The sequence below is a fragment of the Lipotes vexillifer genome, unplaced genomic scaffold, assembly GCF_000442215.2.
Source record: "Lipotes vexillifer unplaced genomic scaffold, Lipotes_vexillifer_v1.1 scaffold1824, whole genome shotgun sequence".
In the NCBI taxonomy this organism is placed as follows: Eukaryota; Metazoa; Chordata; class Mammalia; order Artiodactyla; family Lipotidae; genus Lipotes; species Lipotes vexillifer.
This window is the reverse complement of record NW_006789288.1, coordinates 212,942-223,837: the sequence shown is the minus strand read 5'-3', so window position 1 is coordinate 223,837 and position 10,896 is coordinate 212,942. Positions and strand designations below refer to the sequence as shown.

General features: G+C 35.6%; 1 protein-coding gene across 1 annotated transcript in view; it reads right to left on the bottom strand.

Moving 5' to 3' along the window:
• CENPE (centromere protein E) overlaps positions 1 to 10,896 on the bottom strand; it is a 73,366-nt gene that overhangs the window by 26,686 nt on the left and 35,784 nt on the right. The window contains 13 exon segments of the mRNA XM_007462455.1: position 1; positions 3 to 205; positions 404 to 562; positions 1,170 to 1,460; positions 2,140 to 2,298; positions 3,428 to 3,586; positions 4,157 to 4,444; positions 4,872 to 5,159; positions 5,388 to 5,546; positions 5,696 to 5,980; positions 7,244 to 7,534; positions 8,621 to 8,779; positions 8,905 to 9,195. The exon segment at position 1 is cut by the window's left edge and continues 81 nt beyond it. Coding sequence (XP_007462517.1) covers position 1; positions 3 to 205; positions 404 to 562; positions 1,170 to 1,460; positions 2,140 to 2,298; positions 3,428 to 3,586; positions 4,157 to 4,444; positions 4,872 to 5,159; positions 5,388 to 5,546; positions 5,696 to 5,980; positions 7,244 to 7,534; positions 8,621 to 8,779; positions 8,905 to 9,195 — 2,733 coding nt within the window.

Sequence of the window (10,896 nt, the reverse complement as noted above, 5' to 3'; positions counted from 1 at the left end):
TTTCCCTAGCTACAATTCTTATTTCTTCAAGGCTTTCATACAGTTTCTTGGTCAAGTGTAAGTTATCCATTGCCACATTTTACACAGATAAATTTTGGGCCTCAAATTGCTTCTTCAGTTGTTCCATTTCATTCACTTTTTTATGAGTTTTATTGACATCTTCCATTCTAACAAGTTGAAGCTCTTTTCTCTGAAGTTCTGGTATCTTGACATAATTATAAAACAAGTTAGAATGCGAACAGAATTCCTTAAAGAAAGGAAAATAGTGTCTATATGTATATGTACATATAGTATAGTGCATGTACATATATATCTATATTGACATATCTGTATCTATGTCCTTTCTCATTCCATAAGTAATTTTGGGCACAGTTATTCCCCCAAAGAACAGAACAACACATACCTTTCTGGGTAATTCGTCTTTTGATTTATTTAAATCCTTCTGAATATTTGAAATCTGAGGTGTCTTTTCTGAAACTCTCTCTCTGAATTTATCAATAGTTTCTTGGTGTTCTTTCAAATGCATATGGGCAATTTTTAGTTGCGCTTGTGTTTCCAGATCCTTTGTTATTAGAAGAAATTGAGAAATATGATATAAAGGCACATTACCTTTTCTTAACAATGAACTAAACAAAATCTTAAAAAACACATGTTCATAGTTAAAAACAACCTCCATGCCACTCCCAAATTAGAATAGTACAGAAGGACATAAAGTCCAAGTGTCTGTCCCTAGCCTCACCCATTGCAGTCCTGTCACATGCTGAACTCTGCCACTTATTTTTCAAATTTCATACCACTTGGACATCTTTCTAAATCAGTATCATATAACGAGTGTCCCATTCTTATGCTTAGTTTTCCACTATACAGACGAACACCACTTAGCCAGTGCCTTCTGGTAGATACTTGGATTGTTTCTGATTTTGTTCATCACAAACAATGCTGTAGTGAATGCTGCTGTATTTCTGTCCAGATCTGTGAATATATTGGTAGGATGAATTTCTACAAAACTGCTGTAGCAAATGTATATTTAGATAATTTTTAAAATGCTATTGTCAAACTGCTTCCCTAAAAGGTTATAATATTCAAATTTTCACCAACAGTATCACTTATTTTCAAACTTCTTACAGTAAAAACATGTTTACTTGACAGGAAGAAAGAGCACAACTCACTCTAGCTATGGCTTCTTGCAGGTCTGCCTTGAGTAGGTCTCTCTCCAGTTTCAGAGTCTCTTCTACTCTCCTTAGGTTATCTCTTTCTTTCATTACAGATTTCATTTCTTCAAGGTTTTCATGAAGTTTCTGAGCCAAATTTAAGTTCTCCATTTCTATTTTATCCAGAGTTAAACTTTGGGCCTTGAATTCTTTCTTCAGTCGCTCTAGGCCACACATTTTTTTCTGTGTCTCACTAACCTCTTCTTTTAACTTAAAAAGTTGGTGTTCATTTGCTTTAAGTTCTTGGACCTTAAGATAATCGTAACGTTAGGATTAGATGGCTTCTTAGGGAAGGATAAAGAATAGTTTCTAAGCTGATTAAGAGTTTTCCCATGTCACTCATTAATATTCTGTGTAATTCCATACAGGATTTACTTTTTTTTGTGGTATAATTTACATAACTACACACTAATCTTATGTGTATATGGCTCAACTATTCTTGACATATGTATACAGCTATGTAACTACAGCTCAGATTAAAATACAACTCAGAATTAATACAGAACACTTACTTACCTTACCATAAGGTTCCTATGTGTCCCTTCCTAGAACAAACCACTGTTCTGACCTTTTTCATCCCAGATCAGTTTGTCTGCTTTTAAACTTATAAATCACAATGTATTTATCCGTTCTCCTGTTGATAGGCATTTGGGTTGTTTTCAGTTTTTTGCAATTATGACTGAAGTTGCTGTGAACACTCTTGTATGTTTTTACGTGGAAGTGTGCACTTTCTTCTCTTAGGTACATAGCCAAGGAGTGGAAATGCTGGGCCACAGGCAGGTATATGGTTCAGTGCTAGTAAAAGCTACCAAGCTGTTTTCTAATGTGGCTAAAGCATATTACATCCCTCAGGGATTTTAGGCATTACTTTTTATTCTAGGAATAAATCAGGTATCCAAACATATAAGTGCCATGACCCCCTCAATACCTTATCTTGTAATTTAGCATTTGAATCTTCTAAATCCACTTGCATATTTGATATTTCTTCTGTCTTCTCACAAACAATCCTTCTGAGTTTATCAATAATTTCCTGGTGCTCTTTCAGATGCACGTGAGCAATTCTTAGTTCCTCTTGTTTTCCAAGGTCCTTTATTATTAGAAAAAATTAAAAAACAATGACACAGCTTAATGTTAACTAGTATTTTCTTTTTAACGAAAGTGATACATTTTCTTAGTAAAAATAATACATTTCTTATTTCTTACTCCACATCTTTGATGTTGTTAGAAAGTTATCGGCCTCCCCTTCCCTTATCCTCACCTCCCCACAATGTACTCATATTTTTCAGAGGTAAACATGCTATACACATACTATTCTACAACTTGCCTTTCCCCCTAAGAGTTATTTTGAGCTTCCAAATTAGAACATTCAAATCTATTTCATTTTTTTAAGGGTTGCACGTATCCTGACACATTGCTTATATCTACCCAGTTTCCTTGTGATAGAAATTTAGCTTATTTCCTATTTTTTATCACAAATTGCTATAATGAACAACCTTATGGTGTATGTGTGTACTATGAATATACACACACATACATATTTTTCTTTACCTTAAAAACTGAGTAAGTGTACATGCAGGGTAAAGTCCATGAAGAAAATGCTGGTTACAGAATTCAAAATTTTCAAAAATAATACCAAATAACCCTGCCTAAAAGGTTGAATCCTGTTACTTCTCACCAAAAGTTCCACTCATTTCAAAGGAGGGTTCAGTGATGTAAGGAAAACATCACATTAACTCGCTGGGAAGAGGAACGAGTGTAACTTACTTTAGCTTTTGTTTCTCTGAGGATTTCACTGAGCTGGTCCTGCTCCATTTTGAGGGTTTGCTCCATTCTTCTTAGGCCATCTCTTTCCTTAGTAACAGATTTTATTTCTTCAAGGTTTTCTTGAAGTTTCTGAGTCAACCTTAACTTCTCTGTTTCTATGCTTTCCAGGGTTGAATTCTGGGACTCTAATTGCTTCTTCAACTGTTCTGTTTGATATGTATTTTCCCTGAGATCATTTTTTACCTTAAGAAGTTGACGTTCCTTCTCCTGAAGTTCTTGGATCTTGAGATAATCATACAGTAAGTTAGGATATAGATAGATAGAGAGAAAAAGCTAATAGTTTCTAAATTGAATAGGTAAGTCTCTATGTATATTAGGCTAACTGCTATCCTGTTTCATAACACAAAAGACTTGATTCAAACTCTCAGTTACTTAGATATTAGTAGAAATACCTGTGCTTTTAAGGCAGTATCTGTGTTTTCTAAAGCCTTCTGAATATCTGATATTTCATCTGTCTTCTCTGAAACAATTCCTCTGAGTTTATCGATGGTTTCTTGGTGCTCTTTCAGATTCATTTGGGCAATTCTTAGTTCCTCTTGCTTTTCCAAGTCCTTTATTATTAGAGAAAGAAAAATAGTATGTTCAGAATAATACAATTCAACCGTGTGTAGAAAGGTACAGGGTAAGAATTAAAAATTCCCCCCTCCTTAGGCTTCCCAGTTCTCACCCTCTAAATGACTTTTAGATGTCAATATATTCTAGATACACTACTCTGTATAACATAACCCTCTCTCTATCAGGATACTTCCAAATCAGCTCTGTCTTGTTCTTTAACTGTGGGTTCGTATTCCATGGTCTGAATGTGCTGTATTGATTCAACCAGTCTCTACTAATGGACAGTTAGAATTTTTCCTGTTTTGGGGTTTGCTTTATTTTGTGATTGCAACTTGTACAAATATCTTTGCACAGTTGTGCTAATGTGTGCGGGATAAACAGCAATAACTGGACTTTGTGGGTCAACGCATACACTTATTGAAAACTTTGGAAGATATTATCATATATCCATCCCTCCAGCCTTCCCCAAGATTGGACCAATTGTACAACCTCACCAACTCTATCAACCATGGCTCTTTTAGGACATGATGTCGTATTGACTAGTTGGGAGAAAGATGGTAACTCACTCTAACTGTGGTTTCCCTTAGGTTTTCCTTGAGCTGGTCTATCTCTACTTTGAGAGTCTCCTCCACACTCCTAAGGTCATCTCTTTCTTCCGTAACAGATCTTACTTCTTCAAGATTTTCATGGAGTCTCTGAGTTAACCTTATGTTCTGCAATTCTGTATTTTCCAGGGTCGACTTTTGGGCCTCAAGTTGCTTCTTCAAGTTTCCCATTTCACATACTTTGTCCTGAGTCTCACTGACATCTTTCATCTTAAGAAGTGGATGTTCTTCTTCTTGAAGTTCTTGAATCTGAGAAAATCATAAAACAAGTTATGACATAGAAAATTTTAGGAAAAACAACTGTCTCTAAAATTAAGGTAATCATCTTTACATTTTAGTCTAACGTATGTATTATTTTCTTCCATAAGGGATATGACGAACACAATAATCAGATGTCATTTTCCAACTTAACAAGACGTACCTTGGCCTGTAATTCAGCATTTGAAATTTCTAAGTCTCTCTGAATATTTGCTCCTTGATCTGTCTTCTCTGAACTATTCCTTACATCAATGGTTTCTTGGTACTCCTTCAGAAGAAGGTAAGTAGCTTTCAGCTCCTCTTTGATTTTCTGTCCCTTTATGATTGGAGGAAAATTAATCAAACTTAGTAGTGAACATCATCATTATCACTTTAACACTATTTTTATATCCAAAAACATTATAAGAGGGAAACTTACTTCAGCTACAATTTCTTTAATGTTTTCTTTGAGTTGGTCTCGTTCCTTTTGAAGGACTTCCTGCACCCTTTCCAGATCATCTCTTTCCTTAATTATGGTTTTTATTTCTTCTTGACTTGCCTGAAGTTTCTCAGTCAACTTGAGCCTCTCGCTTTCTATTCTTTGTAGTGATGAATCTTTGGCTTTGAGATGTTCCTTTAACTGTTCCAGTTCACCCATTTTTTCCTGAGTTTCACTGCTTTCTTTTATGGTAACAAATTGTTTCTGTTTCTCATGAAGCTCTTGGGTCTTAAAAATAATAATAAAATAAGATAATAGCCAAAAATATACTTATGTGCACATACACATAAAAACATGTGTTTATATATGTGTATATATATATGTGTATGTATATTTTTTAAGGAAAAAAATCCAGTATGCTTTCTAAGACAATTTAGGAGGTAAACAGTAGTCTTTGTAATCCAGTTAGCTACCTCCCTTAAGTTTTCTCCCACTGTTCCTTTACTCCCAATTTACCTTTTTCTGTAATTCATCATTTGTTGTTTCTAATTCCTGTTGAATGCTTGATATTTCAGTTTCCCTCTCTGAAAGATCCACTCTCGATCTACCAATAGTTTCCTCCTGTTCTTCTAGGTGACAATGAGCAACTTCAAGTTCCTCTTTGGTTTCTAGGTGCTTCATTATTAAAGGAAATTGCAAGAAATTTATGAAAACGTTATAACCATCACACTGTAACTAATTCCTTTCCCCAAAGGTTTAGTTTTTACCAAGATATTTGCTTACAGAATACTAAGCACACACACACGAAAAAGGATGAAACCTACTGTAGCTGCCATTTCTCTTATGTTTTCTTGGAGTTGGTTCCTTTCAGACTGAAGAACTTCTTGTAGCCTCTGTAGGTCATCTCTCTCCTTAGCTATAGATTTCCCTTCATCATGACTTTCTTGAAGTCTCTCAGACCACTCAAGCTTTTCCATTTCTAGTCTTAGTAGTGCTGAGTCTTTGACTTTGAATTGCCCCTTCAAATGCTCCATCTCACTCATTATTTTCTTAGTCTCATTGTCTTTTTCTTTCATATGGAAGGACTGTTCCTCTTGAGATGCTTGAATCTTAAGAGGATCATAAAACAATACAGTTGGTATCCAGAGATACTTTATTTTATTTTAGGGGAAAAGAAACAAGGATACTTTCTAAAACAATTAAGTCAGGGATTCAACAGCTCATATACAGAACAATATTTCCACTCACCCACTCTTCCATCATTCAGATATTTAACACATTTATTGAGTACTCATTGTGTTGTCAGTATCCTATTAGAGACTGGAGATGAAACGGGAAATGGCACTTTACATGATCTGCCTTTTTGAGACGAATGCACTTTAGAAGGAAAGATACATATTATACGAGATCTTACCAAACAGAGGTGCTGGGTTCTATCAGTGGCAAACCTAACCTATTGTGAGTGCTTAGGAAGGGCTACCAGTGGCAAACCTAACCTATTGTGAGTGCTTAGGAAGGGCTTCCTAGGGGGTGGAAAGCTTCAGTGGAGATCTAAAAGATGAGAGCACTTGTTAGGCAAAGAGGGCTACAGGAAGGGGAACCAGAACATCTGAAAGCCATGAGATGCAGAAGAGCAACAGACTAGAGTTGCTGGAGCACAATAAGCAGGAGGAAGAGTGAGATGAAACAGGGCTGGAAACCCACAGGGTCTGGGATCTAGGGTCTCAAAGGTCATGTGAGGAAGCACGCTGGTGTATATTTCAAGAGCAATGAGAAGTTATTAAAAGGTTTTAAGAAGAAAAGATCACTTGGGCTCAGAAAGGGGAATGAATTAGAGAAGTATGATATGAATGGGGAGACCAGGTAGGACGCTATTGCAGAAAGCCAGAGAGAGGTAATTGTGACTTGGATTAGGGTATCAGCAATGTGGAGAGAAGAGTGGGAGGATTTCACACACAGGCACACACCTTAAAATCAACAAGGTATGGTTCTTGTATCATAGAGTGAGTGGGGAGGGAGGGATAGTAGTAGGAATGATTCCCAGATTTCTGACTGGATCAGTGAGGAAGATGGTAACGCATTATGGGATGCTGGGGAAATAGGTTTAAACAAGGGAAGAAAACAGTGTTTTTGACTTTATCCTTTCCTATAATTTAACACTGCTTTTTCTAAATCATTTTGAATATTTAAGAAAACAACTCATTTTCCATAGTTTCTTAGTATTTATGAGCAATTTTTAGTTGTTCTGTTTCCAATCACTTCATAATTAAGAGACATTTAAAGAAAATTGGTACGAACATTATAAATGCCACTTTTCCCAAAGACTTATTTATTAAACACTTATTAAAATGGGAGGAAAGGATGAAACTTACTTTAGTCAAAGTTTCCCTAATTTCTTCTTTCAGTTGGTCACATTCAGCCTGAAGTGCTTCTTTTGTCACTTTAAGATCGTCTCTTTCCTTAGTGAGAGATTTTATTTCTTCGTGACTTTCTTGAAGTTCTTCAGTCAACCTGAGACTTTCCATTTCTACACTTGCCAGTGTTTTTGAATCCTTGGTTTTGGATTGTTCTTTCAATAGCTCTGGTTCATCCATTGTTTCCTGAATATCACTGACTTCTTTCACATTATCAAGTAGCTCCTGTTCCTCATGAAGCACTGGGACCTTGTGATATTCATAAAATACCAAGGTTACTATCTAGAGAGTGTTATCATGATTTTTTTTTTTTTACACGGTATGCGGGCCTCTCCCACTGCGGAGCGCAGGCTCAGCGGCCATGGCTCACGGGCACAGCCGCTCCGCGGCATGTGGGATCTTCCCAGACCGGGGCACGAACCCGCATCTCCTGCATCGGCAGGCGGACTCCCAACCACTGCGCCACCAGGGAAGCCCTATCATAATTTTTTAAAGGGAAAAGATGAGGCTACTTTCCATAGCAATGAAAGTGATTTTCAACCTTCATGGCCTACCATGGACCACAAACTCCTATTTATTCATTTTCTCTTGATTCCTACTCAAGCTATTATTCATGACTTTTCTGCTAGTAATAGTCTGTCATAATTGTGTTTTTTCTCCAGCTTACATCCAAAGTACACTTTACCAACAAATTATCAATCTAGTCAGTTGCATGCTTCATTTTTACACCAGTTCCCAAATGCAACAGGAGAAAATTTAGAATTGAGCAGATTATATCTCAATAAATGAATGGCCCCCATTCTCAGATGAATTCTAATGCTACTTCACAAATTCGTTATGTGTACAGATTGATTCCCCCTTTCCATGATCACTAGTGGTACCATGTAGCTTTGCATGGCATATTTCTGCATTTACCATACTGGAATTGAAAGATTTTTCTATATGCCTATATTGGAGAAAAAGAACAATGTCTTATTCATATCCACAGTCTCAATGCTTGGCACATAGCAGGCTTTTAACATAGGTTGGTCCAGTTACCCCAATGTTTCATTTTCTCCATAGCATTTGCTATGGTCTAAAATTATCCTGTTCATTTGATTGCTTATTTATTGAGAGCCTCTTTCCACTACAAAGTAAGTTCTATGATCACAGAGATTTTGTCCACCTTGTTCCCATTTTATTTCTATAATCCAGGACTGTACCCGCTACATTAGACACTCAACAAATACTACCCAATAAATGAATGAACCATAACTCAGTCACTACCTACTGCTTATTTTTCTTTCAAAGAAAGAAAGGAAGAGGGGACAAGGAGCAAAGGAAGAAGAGACAAACCTTTTCTTGCAATTCAGTACTGGATTTTTCTAAGTTCTTCTGAATATTTATTATTTGAGCTGTCTTCTCACAAATGTTTCTTCTTAGTTCTTCAACAGTTTCTTGGTGCTCTTTTAGAAGCATGTGGGCCACTTTTAGTTCTTCTTTTGTTTCTAGACCCTTTATTAGCAAGTTAAATTTAAAGAACAATTGTAATAACATCATCCCAACATTGCCTCCCCCTTTCCAACTGACTCAGTTTTTAAAGAAACATTTAATAGATGAAAGAAAAGGGTATGACTTACTGTAGCTTCAATTTCTCTTATGTGTCCTTTAAGCTTATTTCTTTCTATTTCAAATGACTCCTGTAATTCCTTTAGATCATTTCTTTCTTTGGTTATGAATTTCATTTCCTCAGAATTTTCATGAAGTTTCTGAACCAACTCTAGCTTCTCAATTTTTATACGTTCCAATGTTAATTCTTGGTTCTTTAGTTTATTCTTTAAATTTTCCATTTCATTCATCTTTTTCTGAATCTCGGTCATCTCTTCTTGTACACTAAGAAGCTGTTGCTGTTTTTCTTGGAGTTGTTGGCTCTTAAGAAATATAGTTTTTATAATTACCATTTTGTCTATATCCTCCTAAAATTCTTATGTAAAATGTACTTTGCCAAACTGAAATAATCATTATCATAGCCCTGCCTACTACTCCAGTATAAACAGACAAGTAACACTAAAAGTAAAGTAACCTTTTAGATAGTGCTTACAGTGGGTCAAATAGTGTCCTACCCCAAATTCAAGTCTGCCCATACTCTGAGAATGTGATCTTCTTTGAAAATAGGGTTTTTGCAGACGGAATTACTTAAGGACTGAGAAGAAATATTCCTGGGTTAAGGTGGGCCCTAAATCCAATGAGAGCTGGGAGTCAAGGACTGGAAGAGGCAAGAAAGGATTCTTCCTCAGAGCCTTCAGAGGGAGCTTGGTCGCCAGCATCTTGATTTTGAACTTTTAAGAGCCAGAATTGTGAAAAAATAAATTTCTGTTGTTTAAAGCCATCAAGTTTATGGTAATTTGATACAGAAGCCCTAGGAAACTAACAGAGTGTCACTAGGTTAATCAAAGAAGTAAAGTGAAAATGAGAAAAATTTAAAAAGAGACTAAATATGCAGATATAACTGCCAAGTAACTATAATTCCACTTCTCCTAAAAACTTGAAAAATTTACTTTCATTCCCAATAAGGTCCATATGGGGTGGCCCAAACAAACAATGAGGCATTAACTTTTACATAAACTTACTGATTTCACTTATTTAGGAGGAATATGAAATAGATGTAAGGTTTTAATATATTCAGTTAAGTTATAGTAAAAAGGATGAGAATTAAGAGAACCCACATTAGGAAAAAAAAAATACAGAAGCACAATGGAAATCACAATATATTATCTATAATGCATGTGGCACTACGACTAGAATATACAGAAAGATCTTGGTGGGTGCATTTTAGAATTACTTGGGGAGTACAATTGTTACAAGGGTCTTAGCTCTTCTATAAATTTTACAATAGCACCTTATTGTAAATATCTAAGAGATGGTAATACAGTCATCCCCTGGTATCCATGAATCCCTGTGGATACCAAAATTGGTGGATGTTCAATCCGTTATATAAAATGACATAGTATTTGCATATAACCTAAGCACACCCTCCAGTATACTTTAACTCATCTCTAGATTACTTATAATACTGAATACAATATAAATGCTACGTAAATAGTTGTAAATACTATGTAAATAGTTGCCTGTGTGTGGCAAAATTCCAGTTACACATTTTGGAATTTTCTGGAATTTTTTTCCCCTGAATATTTTTGATCAGTGGTTGGTTGAATCCATGGATGCAGAATGTGCAGATATGGAGGGCCAACTGTAGAGATAAATTTTACAGTTTAGAGAATAACTAATATATCTCTATAAGGGCAGAATCTTTGTTTTGTTGACTAATGTATCTCAAGAGCCCAGAACAGTGCCTGGCCCATGGTGGTACTGTATGAATGTACAGTACTTGATGAATGAATATATCAAATGATTCGTTTAGATGAATGAAGGTCCCCTCTCTCATTTAAAGACTAAAAAAATATAATCCTCACAAAGGATGTTAGTTAACATCTCAGCAGGAGTTGAAATTGTCCAAAATATTAGCATTAAGATCTGTTCATTGGCAAGGTATGTATTATTTCTGGAATTTGGGTCTGCTGGAATCAAATTTATTACACAAAAAAAAAAAAAAAAAAAAAAAAAAAAAAAAA